At 49.6% G+C, this 20,353-nt stretch overlaps 1 protein-coding gene across 2 annotated transcripts in view; it reads right to left on the bottom strand.

Annotated features, from left to right (window-relative positions):
• The window catches only part of DCPS (decapping enzyme, scavenger), a 130,373-nt gene that overhangs the window by 83,282 nt on the left and 26,738 nt on the right, over nt 1–20,353 (bottom strand). For both annotated transcript variants that reach the window (XM_069614192.1, XM_069614191.1), the window contains exon 2: nt 11,736–11,904. In XM_069614192.1, the coding sequence (XP_069470293.1) occupies nt 11,736–11,904 (169 nt within the window). The remainder of the gene's footprint in view (nt 1–11,735; nt 11,905–20,353) is intronic.

The following is a 20,353-nucleotide window of genomic DNA, read 5'->3' on the forward strand; positions in this document are numbered from 1 at the left end:
AAGGCTGAGCTCGCCATGTGTCTTGCACGAGCAAAGTCTGCTCCCCTGGGACTGGTGGCTCTGGGAAGAAGGCTGAGCTCGCCATGTGTCTTGCACGAGCAAAGTCTGCTCCCCTGGGACTGGTGGCTCTGGGAAGAAGGCTGAGCTCACCATGTGTCTTGTACGAGCAGAGCCTGCTCCCCTGGGATTGGTGGCTCTGATAAGCATTCTTAGTCCTCATCAGATAGCATGGGTGAGCTCGCCATGTGTCCTACACGAGCAGAGTCTGCTCCCCTGGGACTGGTGGGTCTGGTAAGAAGACTGAGCTCACCATGTGTTTTGCACGAGCAGAGCCTGCTCCGCTGGGACTGGTGGCTCTGAGAAGCATTCTTAGTCCTCATCAGATAGTATGGGTGAGCTCACCATGTGTCTTGTACGAGCAGAGCCTGCCCCCCTGGGATTGGTGGCTCTGATAAGCATTCTTAGTCCTCATCAGATAGCATGGGTGAGCTCGCCATGTGTCCTACACGAGCAGAGTTTGCTCCCCTGGGACTGGTGGGTCTGGTAAGAAGACTGAGCTCACCATGTGTTTTGCACGAGCAGAGCCTGCTCCCCTGGGACTGGTGGCTCTGGGAAGAAGGCTGAGCTCGCCATGTGTCTTGCACGAGCAAAGTCTGCTCCCCTGGGACTGGTGGCTCTGGGAAGAAGGCTGAGCTCGCCATGTGTCTTGCACGAGCAAAGTCTGCTCCCCTGGGACTGGTGGCTCTGGGAAGAAGGCTGAGCTCACCATGTGTCTTGTACGAGCAGAGCCTGCTCCCCTGGGATTGGTGGCTCTGATAAGCATTCTTAGTCCTCATCAGATAGCATGGGTGAGCTCGCCATGTGTCCTACACGAGCAGAGTCTGCTCCCCTGGGACTGGTGGGTCTGGTAAGAAGACTGAGCTCACCATGTGTTTTGCACGAGCAGAGCCTGCTCCGCTGGGACTGGTGGCTCTGAGAAGCATTCTTAGTCCTCACCAGATAGGATCAGAGAGCTTGCCATGTGTCCTACACGAGCAGAGTCTGCTCTTCTGGTACTGGTGGCTCTGGGAAGAAGGCTGAGCTCGCCATGTGTCTTGCACGAGCAGAGCTTGCTCCCCTGGGACTGGTGGCTCCGATAAGCATTCTTAGTCCTCATCAGATAGTATGGGTGAGCTCGCCACGTGTCTTGCACGAGCAGAGCCTGCTGCCCTAGGAGTGGTGGCTCTGGGAAGAAGGCTGAGCTCGACACGTGTCTTGCTCGAGCAGAGCCTGCTCCCCTGGGACTGGTGGCTCTGGGAAGAAGGCTGTGCTCGCCACGTGTCTTGCACGAGCAGAGCCTGCTCCCCTGGGACTGGTGGCTCTGGGAAGAAGGCTGGGCTCGCCACGTGTCTTGCACGAGCAGAGCCTGCTCCCCTGGGACTGGTGTCTCTGGGAAGAAGGCTGGGCTCGCCACGTGTCTTGCACGAGCAGAGCCTGCTCCCCTGCGACTGGTGGCTCTGGGAAGAAGGCTGAGCTCGCCACGTGGCTTGCACGAGCAGAGCCTTCTCCCCTGCGACTGGTGGCTCTGGGAAGAAGGCTGAGCTCGCCACGTGGCTTGCACGAGCAGAGCCTGCTCCCCTGCGACTGGTGGCTCTGGGAAGAAGGCTGAGCTCGCCACGTGGCTTGCACGAGCAGAGCCTGCTCCCCTGCGACTGGTGGCTCTGGGAAGAAAATTAACAAGGGGGGTCCTGGGAGTCCCTCTGCCAGACATTAGTCCTGGTTACGAGAGACTTACCCAGAGTATTTAGCTCACTATCTTTCACAGAGAAGAAATATCCTAAACATATCAGCCTTTGTCCTGCCCTGGGGCAGTCCAGCACCGAAATGCTAGGCAATTCTCCTCTGAACAAGAGTACCAACAGAAACCCCAGACACGTGTTTCGGTCTGGTTGGACCTCATCAGTAGGGTGGATCTGTGCCCCTCTAAGAATAGTGAGCAAGGGGTCCACGTCTGGATTCCCCTAGTAACTGAGACCCAAAGTTACTTAAATATGTAAATTAACAAGGGGGGTCCTGGGAGTCCCTCTGCCAGACATTAGTCCTGGTTATGAGAGACTTACCCTGCTGCCCTGGGAGTGGTGGCTCTGGGAAGAAGGCTGAGCTCGCCACGTGTCTTGCACGAGCAGAGCCTGCTCCCCTGGGACTGGTGGCTCGAGCAGAGCCTGCTCCCCTGGGACTGGGGGCTCGAGCAGAGCCTGCTCCCCTGGGACTGGGGGCTCTGGGAAGAAGGCTGGGAGATGTACATCCTACATTGCAAAGCACCAGAATTGCTTTAAAGCCCCTGGTCCATGTAAAAACCGGACATTCTTCTGCCGAGAGAGGGCTTGGACCTCAGACCTCCCCCCAGCCGATATGATTGCTAAAAAGGCAGACGCTTCTCCAAGATCAATGCTTGAGGCCACGTATGTGCATTGTCTCAATGGGGGGCGGGGGTGGGGAGCATGGGGGTCCCACAAACGTTGAAGGTACTAAAAAAAAAAAGTTTCCAGGGCTACAGCCTCAAATACACCGCATTCCATACCAATTTCCTCCCTGAAAGGAAAAGGCTCTGAATCTTGCCCCCAGCTGCGGCCATGAAGCCTCTGGGCCGAGTCTCCTCCGCTCTTTGGGCCTCCACTTCACTCGCCATTCTCTTGATGTGCATGCCAGGGAGGGCCAGAGGGGGCTGGCCTGCTCAGGCGAGGTTACCAACTTTCTGATGTTCTTCCAGTTTGATTCCTGGGAGCCCTGTTCAGGAACTTCATAGCAGCACCCCCACCCCCTCCACCCCCCGCGCAACAGCAAAGTCAGAAACATAGGCTGCAAGCCGGTAGCACACGGGGCTATCACACTTGGACTACAAAGTGATTTGATTGCATGTGGCCCATTCCTCAGAAGCACGAGCGCCACCTGCAGGCTCGCCACTCCAAGGAGAAGTTGGGTAATGCTCTAGGTGGCACGGCAGAGGCACCGGCCACTGCAGTCGCTTCTAGTCCAAGGGTGCAGATATAAACGCCTAAGGGCTGAACGTTCCCCTTACTGGAGCTGGGCGCCAGGCGCAGCAGACTGCACCTGGAGAAGTCCATAGTCACTTCATGGTAGGCTGGAGAAGAGCCAGGGTGCCAAGAAGCGGGCCTCTCAGAGGAGGGATATCAAAGCTGCCCGCGGGCGGATGCCAGACACAGAACCGTTCAGCCAGACTGAGGCCACAGGAACCAGCACAGCTGCCATAGTGGAGCCAGACACCGGATGCTGGCAAGACAGTCTGCCAGGAGGACCAACAGAGGGACACTTGTGCCATGCGTCAGACGTGGTGAAGGAAGGGAACGGGCAACAGCAAGTAACTGAACCAGAGGCTCAGAGAATGCAAGGCCAGGAGGCGACCCAAAACAATGGGAACGGAGGAAACGCTGCACTGTGGGGGGTAGCCTAACCCACATAAAAGGAAAGCAGGTGAAAGGCCGCATCCTGCGATACATGAAAAATCCAAAGGGTGGCAAAAAAACTGAGGCTTTCAAAGGGGCTCAGAAAAGAAGAGCACATCTCGCAACCTTCTGCACCTCCCTGCAGCGGCCATGGGCCGGGCCCTCCACATCTCGCAACCTTCTGCACCTCCCTGCAGCGGCCATGGGCCGGGCCCTCCACATCTCGCAACCTTCTGCACCTCCCTGCAGCGGCCATGGGCCGGGCCCTCCACATCTCGCAACCTTCTGCACTTCCCTGCAGCGGCCACGGGCCGGGCCCTCCACATCTCGCAACCTTCTGCACCTCCCTGCAGCGGCCATGGGCTGGGCCCTCCACATCTCGCAACCTTCTGCACCTCCCTGCAGCCGCAACCTTCTGCACCTCCCTGCAGCGGCCATGGGCCGGGCCCTCCACATCTCGCAACCTTCTGCACCTCCCTGCAGTGGCCATGGGCCGGGCCCTCCACATCTCGCAACCTTCTGCACCTCCCTGCAGCGGCCATGGGCCGGGCCCTCCACATCTCGCAACCTTCTGCACTTCCCTGCAGCGGCCATGGGCCGGGCCCTCCACATCTCGCAACCTTCTGCACTTCCCTGCAGCGGCCACGGGCCGGGCCCTCCACATCTCGCAACCTTCTGCACCTCCCTGCAGCGGCCATGGGCCGGGCCCTCCACATCTCGCAACCTTCTGCACCTCCCTGCAGCCGCAACCTTCTGCACCTCCCTGCAGCGGCCATGGGCAGGGCCCTCCAGTAGGATCTGCAGTATACAGAGCAGGTCTCCATGGTGTGGAAGGTCGGAAGATGGAGACAGGCCAATGTTTGGCATGTTTAGCACGAGATTTATTTAAATTATATGTAAAAGGCCTCTCTATCCCTATTCTATGCCCCCCCCCTAACAAACTAACAAGGGGGCTCGTTCTGAGAGGTGAAGTCCAAAAAGTAAGTAGCCTGCGCTGCGCCTTAAAGCCAATCTATAAGGGCCCCGGCACCAAGAGAAAACAAGAGAAGGAGAAGGACTCCCTTCTCCTGGATAGGCTGATCCAGCCCTAGTAAATGATTGTAGATAGTCCTTGGATCACTTGTTCAGTTCCTCTCAGGGACTTCCCTTTTCCTTCTCTAGATAAACTTGGTCTCATCGCGGTGTTTGGGTTTTGACACCTTCTTACTGTGATTTCTTGAAGTGTCTCTTTAAAGATCCCTTTCTCCATTTATTTTGGGGAGCTGAAATCCTTCTTTACTTGATCTCGGTTCCCCGTCTCCCCCTGGTTACTTACTTCCTCATGAACAACACGTTTCTCTGTTTCTGATAAACTGGCTTCCTTTTTGGGATGAATATAGCAGCCCAAACAACTATGGTTTTCCTTTGGTTTCTGTCTTGTTGCAAAGAGTAAAACAGGTCCAACTGTAATTCTCCTTTTTATGGGCATTTGATCATTCACTGAGACGAGACCCTGAGTGTTCCTCAGTCTTTTTGCTACATGATCAATCGCACGGACGAGCAGGCCGAGTCCCTGAGTTATTCTCACTCTTATGGGCACTTGACGCCATTCACTGGGATGAGTAGGCCAAGTGTGCTCTTAATCCTTGTATCCCTTCCTGCGTTTCCCGCCGATCCAGTTACCTTCTTTCTTACAGGCTAGCGTAACTAGGTCTTGCTCCAAGATCAGGACGACACTCAGAGCGGTTCAAACGTTCACTCCAACTCTTCTTGGTTCTTCTTCGTGGCTCTAGAGTCAATGATGTAGCGGTCTCAGCGCTACGTGTCACGCCACCGCACCCTTGAGTCGCCTTCACTCAGGGTTCTCTTAACCTGCACGGCTCGGCTCTGCTCTCTCCGTGCCTCCTTTGTACGATTTCCCGATTCTCGTCAGCTTCCACCTCCTGGCTGATTCGAACTTCCAAGGTTTCACACATATTCCGTAGTCCTTCCATTTTTAATGGTAGACTTATGGGTCCTCCGTAGCGGAGCATTAAAGTCCTTTCTCTCTTTCTGTTAAGCATTTTCCCAGTGAGGTCCTGCATACCACCACCCCTAGGGGGAATGTTGTGTAGCGGGCTCACCTCCCTAGCCTCACAAACAAAGGGCCCCCCTTGGAGAAGTGATTGAATCCTGCGATTCATCACAATGGACAAAGTATGGGTCCCCCGCTCTTCAAAATTCCTGCAAGGGTTCTCGTCAGGTGGATCAAATGAGTCAGTGGGTGCCAAGCCGGTCAGAGTAAGTATCTATGCGTGGAAACCAAAATCAGGCATTGGGCTACAAATGAGTCTCTTGGTCTCGAGTGTTCCATCAGTGCAGAATGGTCCACTGGAGGAGGAAGGAAGATGGTTGCTACAGAGGTGGGAGGGGCTGTCCGAATTCTTGGGGAGTATGGAGCGTAGGCAATGGAGGGGCTTGGGTCCGATTAAGCCTTGGCAAAAGCTCTGCCCGATGCTCCTTAATGGCCCTGGGCTTCATCACAGAAACATCAGGCTCCGAAGGCAGCTCGAGTGCTCATCCTGGCAATATGTTTTGCCTTCTCAAAAGTCCTAGACTAGACTGAAAGATTCAATGTCTCGACCTGTGAAAGTCAACTGGAAAGGCAGAGTCACAAACCCGGACTTTTGCCTGGTCGGATACCACCGCAACACCCCGGCTTAAGTGAAATAAGCCAGACACATGAGGCGATATTTCATGCAAGACTAGCCTTAATTTCACAGATTTATGCAGCAAATTCCACATCCAAACGCACCGCCTCAGATTCCATCACGTGTATGAGAAGTCACACAAGGTGGAGGCGACTAGAGCCCTAGTCCCCTCTGAAATAGAGGATTGCAATAACCTGTGCAGAGGCGGCCCCAAGAAAGCGCTCCCATTCAGTTGAACTGTTACAGAAAAGAACTGCAAGACTACCTGCGAGCCTGGAACTCAGGGACCTTGTTATGACCGTCCATTTTTCGAGGATTAGTTTGAATTTGTGAAAGGAACATGTTTTTTTCCCATGTTCTTTTTAAACTTATATATTCCACATGGTAAAGGTAATAATGGTGATGGTTTAGTGCGTGCACGCCACCTGTGAAGACTCGCCATGCACTCCACCAGGTATAAGCTTGGAAGTATAGCCTGTGCTCTGCTAGTGGCAATTTGTGAAGCATAGTCCGTCACCAACCATTTGTCGCAGCCGCAAGAATCGACAGAGGATGACACTACCTGATCGGGTGCTCACACAACAAATCATCATCCTAGTTTCTAGGTATGTACAAATGCAGCACTCTGACACTGGCCGCAGGCATCGCTGCCTACACAAATCCGAATACAGCACTGACCACAACAAATGCATCTCGCTGGTCACTGGCCGCAGGCATCGCTGCCTACACGAATCCGAATACAGCAATGACCACAACAAATGCATCTCGCTGGTCACTTAGTTTTTCTGCCTACTTACACCAGGCTACACCTCAAGACCTCTAACATTAGTATGCAACGAAGACCGACGACAAATTTAGGGCAGCTGGACACATAGCGATTCTCTAGCACTCATGCCACCTCCTGACCCCTCTCAGCACCCATCCACATGCCCGACCTCGTGGGTCGCTTTCTACCGGAGCCTGGCCAGCACTGCTAAGCCTTATCGTGGCCAAATGCACACACACACTCCAACTCTACTCCGTGAACGCAACACTCTGACTTTGGTCCCGAAGGGTGTTCCGACCCCTAGCGCATTGAGACTAGAATAATGGCAGAATACAGGAAGTTGGAAAGGCAAGAACCAAAAGGCAGCCGCTGGACCTTTATGCTGCTGCAGCGGACACTGCTTATTATATCCGAAGAGCGAGTAGCACATAGTTCTTTTGAATTCTTAAGGTCACCACTACTAGAAGCAAGGTCCCTTTTCGACGGGTCACAGCACATTAATTTCCTACATAAAATGGATGACAACGAAAAAAGTTAACAGCAGGGAGCATTGGTGTTGGACAAGCAAGAACAACGCTGGAAAGCATAGTTGGTGTCAAGAACTGCTGCACTGCAGCCTGGCAGCCCAATTGAGCCAGTCCTAAAATATGCTGCGAAGAAAAAAAAAAAGTCTCCTTTACCCGACGATGTTTGTTATCAGCACAAAAAACACTGAGTGGCACACTTTCTATGTAACATTCGCGTTAACGTTGCCGATCCCTGGTTTCCTGGCGTACTGCTGCCATCTAGTGGCGTTCCGCAAGTGTTGACGTTCTGCTTTCAGCAGCTTACTTACGGAGGATAATGGCAGGTCACAATTGTTGAAATATCTGTGCGCCGCAACGGCAAGGCTTCAATCTGTAGTCCAAATAAAATGCGTGGGAGACTGAAGTGGGTTATACAAAATATTTAAAAGAGGCCATTTGTGCGTAACAGAACAGAGGCAGGCATTTCTACCTAAACCCCTGCTCCCTTGCTTGCAATCCTCTCTCTGCGTGGAATCCCCGTACGGAACGCAGAATTGCAATCCCGTGGGGGTTAACCCACACTCCCAACTATGGTCCTCATCTCGCAGCCGCTCAGCCGCACAGGAAGGCGGATGCTAGAAACTCCTGCGCGTTCCATTGCAAGTAACTCTGAAATAGGCTCGATCTTTTCCCCTCAAGATTTTTTCTGCCACACAGGTCGACGACATGCATTCGGGGATGCAGCATATTAGCTCATCTAATACTCAGCACGTGCACTGCAGATTTGCAACTATAAGAAGGGAGCAGCGAGGATTTAAATTCCTTTTGTGCACAATAAACGCAACACGGATACAGTTCTTGTGAAGTCTACAGGCTTTCTTTCCACAAAAACACTGCAGTCACTGCCGGATTGATAACCTTTTGCGCGCCACAACGGAGGTGGGAAAAAAAAGACAATTTAAACGCAATAAAGTCAAAATGTCTGTCTGCAAATTCGACCCGCTTTCTAGAGGCACTTCATGGCGCTGCCCAACTCATTCCCGCTGCGCAGCAGAGTCACAGGAGTAGTGGCAACATCGATATGCAAGCTCCTGTACCAAACCTTAACTAGAACCCAGAGATCGGGGCAAACAGACGGCAGTGCTGTCCCCGGAACTAGTGAAACGCTGACTGGACCAGGTGATGGCAAGGACGCAGTGGGACAGGAACCGGGGACGATGGGCAGACCGAGGACGCTTCTAGGGGCAGGTCAGGAATACAGGGAACACGAGTTCCATAGTGTGGACGCCCCTTCAATGCATAGCAGAGGCAGCGGGAGGACGGCTTTGAAAGCAGGTCCTCCTGATAGCTCTACCCTGCTCTGCTGTCAATTGCATGGTCTCCAGCTGCCCTGGCGGATCTGAAAGAGTGGGGGTGGGCATCACAAAGGGCCCCCACTGCTAGCCATTCCATAGGGAAAATTCCACGGGGTGCTGTGTGTAGGGCGAGTAACTTCTTAAGCAGCTTGGTACTTGAAAGGTTTACCCTAGGGGGGGTGGGTTTAGAGGTTGGACGACTGCTAGACGGCTTTGACCTTGTGTTGAGGTGTGCAGAGCAGAAGTACACGGATCCCTGCGTGCAGGCGAGTTTCTAGGCGTGGCGTGGCGTGTCCAGAAAGCAGACCCTGTGCACCAGGTGTAAGGATGCACTGGTCAGGCCTGTGAGATGCAGGTTGATTTCAGGTGTAGTATTCGGTTTGCCATCTAGGAAGTGGGATATTAAGAAGCCATGTGTGAGTGGCTTGGTTCATTTACGTGTTTGAGCGCAGAAGTTCAGTAGTCGGTAGGGTTAGCAAAGGCTCCAGTGAAAGAGCAGGTATTGTTTCATTGCCCTTATTGCATAGGTTCCCAGGTGCCAAACAGAACATGATGCCGTGTACATGGTGTGTCACTCCGGGCAAGGACTCTTTGTATCTGGGCAACGCAACGATGCGTCTGCAAGTCTGGGATTGTGTGGCACAACAGAGAACAAGAGTCACACTGCAGATATTCAAATACAGCTTCATTAGGCAGGAGCTAAAAGCAGGTCCTACCTCTGGGAAACACTGAGCTAGTCCATAGCATGCCACAGGCAACATAGAACCCTTTACCCATTAAGCTCCTTTACACACAGGCATGTTTCTTTGGCACCAGATCAGATGGCCTGGCGTGTCAGAAGAAGCTCCTGCAAGCTCTCGGTGTCAAGTGACTGGGATGTGCTGGGCTAGAAGCATCCCCTACATAGCTTGCAGAGCCTAGCCATTCCAAAGCTTGGATTGTGGCGGCCGGAATAACATGCCATGTTTGTTTCCCCGAGTATATGCTGCGGCATCAGGTCTGAATTACTAGCTGGCATTACATGCTGAAGGGTCTCTAGATGCTGTGGGCTACACGGGTGAACGAGCTGGTGAAAGCCGTAGGTGCGCCTGGATTGTGCACCCTCCCTTTAGCACAGTGCGCCAGAGTTGGGTCACGATAGGCCGACCCTTCGCGTCGCTCTCTGGTGTAGCACACAGTCGCTGGATCTCTCCTTGGCTGGTAACTGATGATCTTATGTTTGATGAATTCATGTCCAAGATTCAAAGGGCTGTGTGAGCGATGCACAGTGCTTTGACCGACAGCCAGTGGAGAGCTCTTGGGGCTAGTGTTTGACTGCTGTCAAGTCGGAGTAGCGGTCTTGCTGCTGTGTTCTGGGCGCGCTGAAGAGGCAATCCGGAATGCCGAGCTATGTGCTTTTGGCATAGATGATTCTTGCTAAAAACCAAGGATATGACAATGAAGGTCCGATGCCGGAAGGTGATGAATGGACTGAACTATGGCCGAGCATAGATGGAAGATGTCTTTGATTGCGACAGAGGGACTGCTCGTCAGATCACATCCCAAAATGAACACGTCTTAAAATCTTCCATGGAGAACAGTCCGGCAATTCCAAGAAAGCACTGGCTTCAGATCCCAACACCTCTTGTGATGTACAGAGTCCCCTGGAAAGACCTCGGGCGCAACTAGCTGTGCTTGCAGGCACTGGTTCTATAGTGCCTTTCTCCAGCAGGGCTAAAGTCTCCTACACAAGGAGCAGATCCAGAACCTTCAAGGAGTGTTTCCCCTGTGGATTGGTGCAAGGCATGCGAAGAAAAGGGAGGCAGTAACCGTGGGCTATGGTATCCAGAGCCCACGCATCTGAAGTAATGGCTCGCCACTCTTCTAGATACTGCGACAGCCTGCCCCCGACTGGTGAACTGGGGCTCAAAGCCTCAGAGCGGTTCCTCCAACCACCAGCACCTACCATTCTGCTAGATTCCGGTGACCGTTCTCTCTGGTCCCTTTTCGATGTAACCTGCACTTTAACTCTCTCAGTGCCAAGTCAGTTATCAAAATGTCATCTAAATTTAGCAGGAAGGTGCACCACACACAGAGCCACAAATAACCTATAACTCACAACATACATTCAAAGGGCACTCAAATTGTTCTTTTAACAGACCAACTTGTTTTGCTTGTCCTGCTTACATGTGCTTTAACCTGACAGGTGCCCTACAGCTAGTTTCCTGGTAAGAAGATTGGAGTCCCTCTACTAAGACCAAACATGTGTCAAATACCCTCCAGAGTGGCAGCAATTCCATAGAACAGGGTGTTTGACCCATGTTCGTCCGCAGTAGAGGGGTTCCCACACCCCTTTAAAATTCTGTAAAACATGGGGTTTCACCCTAAGTAGCCAAGGGTCATCCAGACGTGGACCCCTTGTTCAATGTGCCTTAGAGAAAGACGTGTCTGGTGTTGCTGTTGGTACTGTTATTCAAAGGGGGGGGGGGGTTTACCTGGCATTTTGGTGCTGTACTGCCCTTGCGTGGGACAAAGACTGATATGCAAATGGATATTCGCCCTCTGTGAGGGGTGCAGGGGGCTAAAACATGGCTGCGGGCCCTCCCGAGTGGAAGAAATTCCATAGAACAGGGTATTTGATCCATGTTCGCCCTCAGAGAGAGGGGTTCCCACATCCCTATTCTAGTTTCCTGGTAGCCCAAAAATATAAAATGATGGCTTTAGAGGTAACACCCACCCTCCCCATTTAGAATACCCTCCCCTCAAAATGAAAGCTAAATGCCCCTCTGTGAAATCTGTGCAAACGGAGATTCCCAATATTCACCCGTGAAAAAGCAGCTCAGTCCTTTATTCTTACAAGTTAGCCAGAAAGTATAGGAGAGGAAAAAAGGACATCACAGATAAAAAGTGTTTATATAAAACACGTTAAATATTTCTAACATCCAAAACATTCATCCTCATGAAACCCCATTTTATTGAGGTACCGCTCAAGTCAGAGCCCCCAGCACCCATCTTACCACTCAGCTGCGGAGGAGGGTACAGGCTATACGTGCTGTACACATCGTTGCTCATCTGCAGCTTTAGCTTGGGATCGTCGCTCAGGATGTCGGAGATGCCGTCTGCATGGAATGGCGTTTTCTCCAGGATCACAACAGCATCTTTCTCATCTCCCTCTTTATCTTTCAACTAGAGCAAGTGAAGAAGATCAAAGAAAAATTCATGAATGAAGCAAAAAGAAAAACATTAAAAAAACAGCAACCAAAGCTAGAAAAACCACCAAAAAGATGGCAACCAAAGCTAGAAAAACCGCCAAAAAGATGGCAACCAAAGATAGAAAAACCGCCAAAGCTAGAAAGCCCACCAAAAAGATGGCAACCAAAGCTAGAAAAACCGCCAAAGCTAGAAAGCCCACCAAAAAGATAGCAAGCAAAGCTACAAAAAATGTTTTGAGACAAACTATGTGTTGCACTGTTTCTCATGCACATAAGTAGTTTAGCATGGATTGTCAAAGTTTCATATGGCCCACTTATTTTAACATTTACACCCAGTTGTACGGTGGAGCAGGCACTACAGTAGATGCACTCCTTGCAACAAGCTGCTCAAGAGGTGTTCGATCATGACCAATGGATTTCTCACCAAGTCATAGCCCAAAACATCTACTCAGTCACACGTTGAAGACCCCTGCCAAGGAAGGCCACCTACACCCGGGCAGCTTGTACTCGACACATGCAAATCCAACGCCAGGGAAGACTTAGCCTCCCATACTTCGGAGGTCGATAGATAAGTACGTTTCAAAGCAGAGTACTAATAACACGTTTAGTTTATTGGAGAGCATTAAAGCTGGAGCAGTTTGGCATGTAGCGCTAGACAAGAACCCAATGCTAAAATTATTGTTAGTGAATGACATCCAAAACATACAAGATCAGTCTGGTAAGGGAGGTGCAGATGGCTCCTTTTGGTTGAAACCCTACAACCCACCCCCCCACCCCCACTTCCCCAACAATGAACATGGGCTTTCAGCTCTACTCATTTACGTCACATGCTCATGGTGTCCCACCAGATCACTTGCTGTTCAATGATATTCTCCTTCGTACCCAATTGCTTGGTCACCTTTGCTTAGACCAATAGTCAGCAGCCTGTGGCCCAAGGATGCAGACCCCTGCGGTTAAAGCTTGTGGGGAGAGCAGGCGAGGCAAGACGTGAAACCGGAGGCGTGGATGTGCATACATATGAAGTACAGGTTCTCAGTGTGCTAGTGAGATTCTAGAGGACTTGGGTTAGGGTATCTGGGGGTTTCTATTGCCATAGAAGCGCAACTGGGTCTGTGTTTTGCTGCTTTTGCCGATAACGAATCGTACCCTACTTCAATGCAAGATGGCAGGGAATTGTTCTCTTTTCATGGGACTGAATTTAGAGGACAAAAGGAAAAGGATGCTACTGAAGTCAACGTTGGATTGGTCCATGCATGGTGATGTGCCCTGCACAGGAGTTCTTAGCAGATCATAGCATTTGCCCATTTTGAATAAAATGCATTCTGCTTACATCCTAATCTAGGATAACTTTTATCAGTTTGAAGCAAGCAGCCTCAGAGGAGTGCTTATTCTGGATGTCTGACATAGTCCAACTGTTCATGAATAAACAATACATAAAGGGTATTTTCTTCCTTATTTTTTTAAAAAAATTGACAGCAAGCCTAATGGTTGCTGCTGAGGTATCTTGTTGAGGAAAGTTGTTGCGCACTTATTGATGTTGGCTGTTGTCTGGCAAATTCATTTCTTGCTTATTTCCTGGTGGTTTAAGTTTCAGATATTGCTAAACTGTCCGGGCTGGAGGAGATTATTCTCGGGATGTGGTGGCATTTTTTCAGCAAGCGGTAAGAACAACCTGCACGTTCCTGTCCTCGTCACAGATGTGTGAATTTGGTCTGGTCTTTAAGACTAGTCCTATACTTAAAGTTTGGGGCAGAGGGGGGGCGTTATCCAAAAAGGACTAAATCTCCCTCAGCCAATTAGAAGCCATTCCACCTCTGACGTTAATTCCTATAATAGAAACTTGAGATGGATAGCTCGGCACCCCTGGGGCATTAAGTACCTGGGTACCCAAATGATCTGGTTGACATGTATTTTGCCAGTAGCTAGTAACTGGTAAAGTTGCAACCTTTGACCACTAAAAAGACCTTACCTAATTAGTAAGGTGTACTTGTCTGAGACCTGCTTAACACTGTTAAGAGTACAGTTTCTTCAGAACTTCATGGTGTGTAAATTGCCTTAGTCCACTGCAAATTCATGTATTGATTTGTGGATTTGGAAGTCTAAAATGACAAGACGGAAAGCACAGTCTCCCCCTCGCCCCACGGCCTCAGCTTCCCTAGGCTGTAAGCAAACTGCTACCTTTCTTGTTAAGTGCTTGTTTGCCATTTATCGCTTCGAAGCAATTAAACAGCAAGCACAATGTTTTTCATTTCTTCAATAAAGCCAATCATGTTCCCCCACCACCATGAGATTTCTTCTCTGGAAAGAATTTGAGGTGCGACAGGGGACATGTGTGGGGATGTAAATTGTGAAGAGAAAGGGGTCAGCTGAGAGGAGAGCGTGTTTGGGACAGAGGGAGGAGACAAAGTGCTTAAGAGTAGGAAAGAAAGAGATGAAGTGCTGATGAAGGAAGGAGACGAATATCCCAACTGCTCCTCTTTAGCAGATACATCTCCAATTTCGGGTCCGGGAATAGAGCATTACGGTGCATGCGCATCGGACGAGGCGACGATTGAGGGTGCGACACAGACCAAAACAGTGCATATAACAGCCACCACCTAAATCAGAGACTCCAATTGCACAGATCGCAGTTCCTCTGCATAAAATTTGAGATTTATTTAGATCAGGTCTGAATTTTAACTAATAATTAGCAAGGAGTGAGTGGACATATGCTATCCAATCTTACTATATGGAATCATGAAAATTGATGTGGCATCTACGTATTGTAAGACTGTAAAAGGTTTGAGCATTAACCCGTAATGTTTGCCAACAGCTCATTCTATGCATTACCCGTGCCAAAAACATACATCACTGTCTCTCATGAATGTTAAAGAAAAGACCAAAGCAAAACTTTATTTTAGTTCATATTAAGGCCAAGTTCCGGACCTTCAGGGTAGGGCTAGATGCCGAGCTTCCCAAACAAGCATGTAGAATTCCAAGGAAGAAATATCTCGCAATGTTGCTGTTGCAAGTAAAGTCTCCGGTGTTCGTTTCATTAGGAGACGACATGGAGGCAGCCTCCTCCCAGGTCTCAAATGGCCCTGGAGTTTGGAAGCCAACTCTGCAGTTGGTGTCAAGCTGTAGCTAGCCTGAAACTAAGGTTCAGCGCCACAGAAACACAAGAGGTCCCCCTGAACGTTTTTACAGAGTCCTCTCATCACCTCTCGCTCCTGTGATTCTATGGCCTTCCAAACCAATCCATCGTTCTTCCTGGACATCCTGCTACAAGCTTGCTGCTAGGGGACTCTCTCTTGTTCCTCCCGTCTCCTGATCGTAATCCTCATGCTTTCCCTGCAACCCATTGACACTTAGCTTGGATCACATTCCTATACGTAAAAGGCTTCCCTCAGTCTGCTACTCTTATATTCTCCCATAATCTTCCATTCTGCCCCTCTCCTATTGCTGGCAATTCTCTGCTTCACTGTTCCAATCCCGTCACTCTACTCTTTAATGGTCTTTTTACTGTTCCCACCTTTCTCTTTAGGTGCCTCTATATTAAGTGCTGGCTGCTTCACCCACTCATCTGTGGTTCCCCCCCTCTCCACTGCTTCCTTAACTTGTCTAGCCACCGCCTCCGTAATATTGTTCTATTTCTCCCTACCCAACCTCCTAGTACCATCTCGTTCTCTCCCCAACCTTCTGGGTCTCGGTCCCCCTTTCTCTCTCCAAATTGAAGGGTGTGTTACTGTCTCTCTCTTCACAACCTAATATGGTGCTCCCTCTCTATCTCCAAGTAACCTCCAGTGTGTCTGCCCATCTCTCCCCCTGAAAATCCTGGGTCGGTCTCTCTTCCTCCCTCTCCAACCTACTGGATTTCCCTTTTCGCAATCTCCTCAATCGCTCTTTCCAGCTGAATTAGTCTCACTCACTCGGGCACTCCTCTTCCCCCCCCCCCCCCAAATGGGTCAGTCTCACCTGGGGAGACCTGCATTTTTCCCTCCCTATGACCCTACCTCTTTTCGCAGCTCCTGGCTATCTCGTCTGACCTACTCCAGCTCCTTCTGAACACTTTTCTTAGTCTCCGAATGAGCTCCTTGCCTGCATTCGGGACTCCTCCTGCCTTATAACACAGGACCCCCCCCCCCATGTATGGAGCCTTAACTGCTTTCCAGTCTCTCTCTAGCATAGGGGAACGTGGGCGAGTCTGTGTAGCTGGTACGAGAATGGCGGATGGGCCCTGAGGATGCCTTGCAGTTGTGATAAGTGTCTTACGGTTGGTCAGCCCCCGCCCATGCGTGGCCTCCCTCTGCTCCCACATGCTAGACTGACCCTTGGGAGGACTTCCATAAGTCAACAGTGTTACATGTATTTGTGTTGAAACCTTGCGAGGTAACTGATTAAAGGCTCACGTTTGCACTTACATCGGGCCCTGCTACATCCCACAGTGAAGAACTGAGCGGGCAGGCACTGCAGGCTCCTATGGTCCATCCCCCATAGACTCAAATTAAAAAGGACTAGAGCTTCTAATGTGAAAAAAGCCCTGCCTCCCTCCCATGGCATGGTGGGAATAGCTAGGGTATCCTTGCCATGGCTTGTGATAAAGTCTGCCCCCTTTGGCGATCCCACCACTGACTAGTAAGGTCAGGCATGGGACTTCTCCACAATGGGTAGCAATTCCCTGAGTGCAAGATGCACAGGCACTGCCTCTTATGCCTGCACATTGCATATGTGCTGTTTGGCCGTCTGCATACCTGTACTCCGATTACGGAAGGAAACTGCGACTGGTTACCTCCCAACACTGGCTCAATCACATGGCACATTCTGCCAGATGTCTCATCGACTTCGACCCTACCCCACCCCACCCCACTTTGTAATGGGACCATCCCGACACGTGATTGAATGGACTTTGAATATGTATAGCACATATCCCGAGGGAATCAAGTGGCGATCCACAGCTAGGTGCAGATTTTATCAGAAATAGCATGTTGTACAAGGCAGCAATTAATGTTACAAATGTTATAAGCCGTTTTCTAAACAGAGCCAATGATTTGATTTTCCTCAATTGGAGCGGCAGCATGTTCCAGGCCCGAGGCCCAGCCGTTGAAAACCTTCTGTCACCCCTGGTGGATTTTGAAGTTGGAACTACCAAAAGGTCTTGGCTTAATGACATGTATGGTCTTGGAGGATTGTCGATTTTGATTTTCAGCTAGATATACCGGTGCCAAGCCCCGTAAGCACTTGAAGACCAGGCACAGTAGCTTAAACTGGAAACATTGGTGAATCGGCATCCAGCGACGCTTCCGACGAAATTCTGAAATCGATCCTTTCCGGGGTAGTGAGAAGATCAAATCAACTACAGAGTTTTGAGACACTGCAAGGCGTTGCAGCTGGTATTTTGGGCAACCCACCAGAAGCCCATTGCAATACTCCAGCCTAGCATTAACAAGAGTACCATTCACAGTTGATTGAAACCTCTTCTCCCCCTTATTGCAGAGGGGGATCAATGTTTTTAATTGAAAATGCACTGATTTTATTATCTGGTTTACATAGAGATTTAAACCCATATTCGATTGCCAAATGCAACCCAAGTTTTCTACCGAGTCTGAATACTTCGGGACATGGGGTCATTGGGAAAAATGTTTTCAATTTTTGTTTTGAACCAAACACAAATACTTCAGTTTTATTAGAGTTTAGTTGGAACTTATTTTCGAGCATCCAAATTCGGATCTCTTCTACGCACTTCATGATGCGTTCAACTGCCTCCACTGGTTGTTTCAGGCCAACATAAATCTGTGTATCATCAGCATATGAGTGGAATGGCAGAATATAATTGAGGTAAGATCTCTAACAGGGGGTAAATATACAGAGTAAATAGGATATTGGACAGAGATGAACCCTGTGGAACTGATATTTTCAACATTTCTGGAAAAAAAAAAGAGCCCATTTTCACCTGCTGCTTTCTATCGGTCAGCAAGGAGTTAAACCATTTTGATGCCTTTTCTGACACCCATGCCTGTGATCTTAATCTATTTGTATTTATTTAGTTTATATAGCGTTTTACTCCAAAACGCTGCACATTTTAACAACAGGATACATATAACAATTAACGTTATAACAGTAACAGTAGAAGCAATTTACACTTGTGAATCAGACCAACAAAACAGTAAGTAGAGCAATTAAACTGAAGGGAAGAGGGAGAGTAGTGCAGAGGACTGAGAGGGAGGGGTGGGGAGGAGAAGGAGGAGGGAAACTGATGGGGAGAAAGGTGAGGATGGGGAGGAGAGGGGAGATGATCATGGTGGAAAGGAGGGGGGCAAGAAAGGGGAGGGATTTCATGGCGGGGAATGGAGGAGGAGAGATTTAGGGGATGTACGGAATGAGGAAAAGGAAGAAGTAGAGCGGAGTAAGAGGTAAGGAGTTCCAGTGCAGGGGGGCTAGGAGCTGGAAGGAGCGGAAGCGGGATGCGGCACAAGGGGAAGGAGGAACAGTGAGAAGGAAGTGGTCGGCAGAGCGAAGGGAGTAGGGAGTGTAGAAAAAGAGGAGGGCAGAGAGATAAGGGGGGGGCAACACCGTGGAGAGATTTAAAGACTAAGCAGAGAAAATGAAATTTAAGTTGGGAGTGAAAGGGAAGCCAGCCAAGGGAGGAAAGGGAAGCAGAGATGGAGTCACGGGAGGAGAGGAGACCGAGGGTACGGACAGCAGAATGGTAGATAGATTTAAGGGGGGCGAGATGAGAGGTAGGTAGTCCAAAGAGTAAGGAGGAGCAGAGAAGATAAGGGAGGAGATTAAAAGTTTAGTAGTAGCATGGAAAATTAATCTAGCCTTAAGAATGGTAACATCCACCGTGTAGAACGCTGCCGACAAATCTAGCATGATACATGCTAATGTCCCCATTGTCGGCATTTGAGAAGATCATCCCAGACTGTAAGCAGTACAGCCTCGGTCCCATGATCGGCCTAAAGACAGATTGATGTATATCTAGGATACTATTAGCTTCTAGGTGGTCTTGAAGCTGCATAGTAACAACCTTCTCAAGCATCCTAGTTGGCCATAGTAGCCCAGCAATCGGACGATAATTTGCCCAAATCATATGGTCCAAGGAGGTTTTTTTTTTTTTTAAACAGTGGCGTAAGGAAGGACTTTTTTTTTTTTTATTCTTCCGGCACGTGGCCATAGTTCAGGGAAGCATTTACGAACCTTTGAATGGGTTCGCTCAAAACCTCTGCATGTTGTGGCTAAATAAGCTGGGATGGGATCCTATATGAGATTTGTTGGTTTAAGTGCACCAAGAAGTTTCTCAATAGTCTCCCCTATCCACTGGAGTGAAATTAAACTCAGAGTCCTGAGCCTTCTCCAAGCATCGTAGTGGACTGGGCATCAATATTTGCTCTAATCTGATCCGTCTTATTGGAATTAAATTCATTAGCCAATAATTGGCTGGGATACAAACATGTATTTATACAATCCGTATTTGTGAAATTCCTGATGCATTAAAGTTCTGGAGGCTGTTTGCTGCCACACTTTTATAATTCTGTACAGGTTGTGCTTTAGCCTGCATGATCTCGGCTTTTTTTCGGGCCGTCTTTGCCTTCAAACCATCTTCAGCTGTTTAAGTGCCATTTCTTTTCAGTTTTTCGGTAATCACTTTGGCATCATTTCAATTCTTTAGTGAACCAACAATTCTCTCTCCTTATCGTACCTATAATCTTTTTCATAGGTGCCATGAGGCCACAATCCGTAATTGTTGCATTAGACTAATATAATCCTCTGCCACACCTGTCATATCCTGAACCCTAGGAATATTAAGCATCAAATCCTCATCGGAAATTTGATCCAAACCTTTTTTCCTACTTCGGGATTCTATATTACCCGATCCTTTTCTAATGATTGTATTCGCTGTCAAACTCCAGTTGAACCGGACCATGTAATGGTCAGACCAACTAACCAGTTGAATTTAAGTCTCCAAGTTTGAACCCTCTAAACCAGTGGTCTCGAAACAGTCGATCGTGAGCTATGAGTAGCTCGCCAGAGCATTTGAAGTAGCTCACACTTGAGTTTCAGAATTGATGCCAGGAAGTGCTCTGACCAATCACAGGCCTGCAATTCACTATAACATATAGATTGCACCTTGTGATTGGCCAGAGCACGTTCCTTGCTGGGAGCTGTGCTCCCATTGGCTACAGTGGTTTGTTTGGGCTCCTCAGTTTGCCGGCTTTTTTCTTTAAGATGCACCATGGCACCTCGCATAGTTTTTGGATTTGTTTTGGAGGTGTCTGAGGCTGGGGCTTGGATTGTGGCAGTGGCATTCCAGGAAAACGTTTTGCTGAGGTAAGTTGGGTCGGGTGGATCGTGGGAAGTTAATATTTTGTTTTCTGCTGAGCCACTGCAGCCCCTGTCGCACAGATGTTGGGTGTGCTGTCAGAGGGGCGGGCAGCTCGGCAGAA

This window comes from Ambystoma mexicanum, chromosome 9 (assembly GCF_040938575.1).
Source record: "Ambystoma mexicanum isolate Mex_15411 chromosome 9, UKY_AmexF1_1, whole genome shotgun sequence".
NCBI lineage: Eukaryota > Metazoa > Chordata > Amphibia > Caudata > Ambystomatidae > Ambystoma > Ambystoma mexicanum.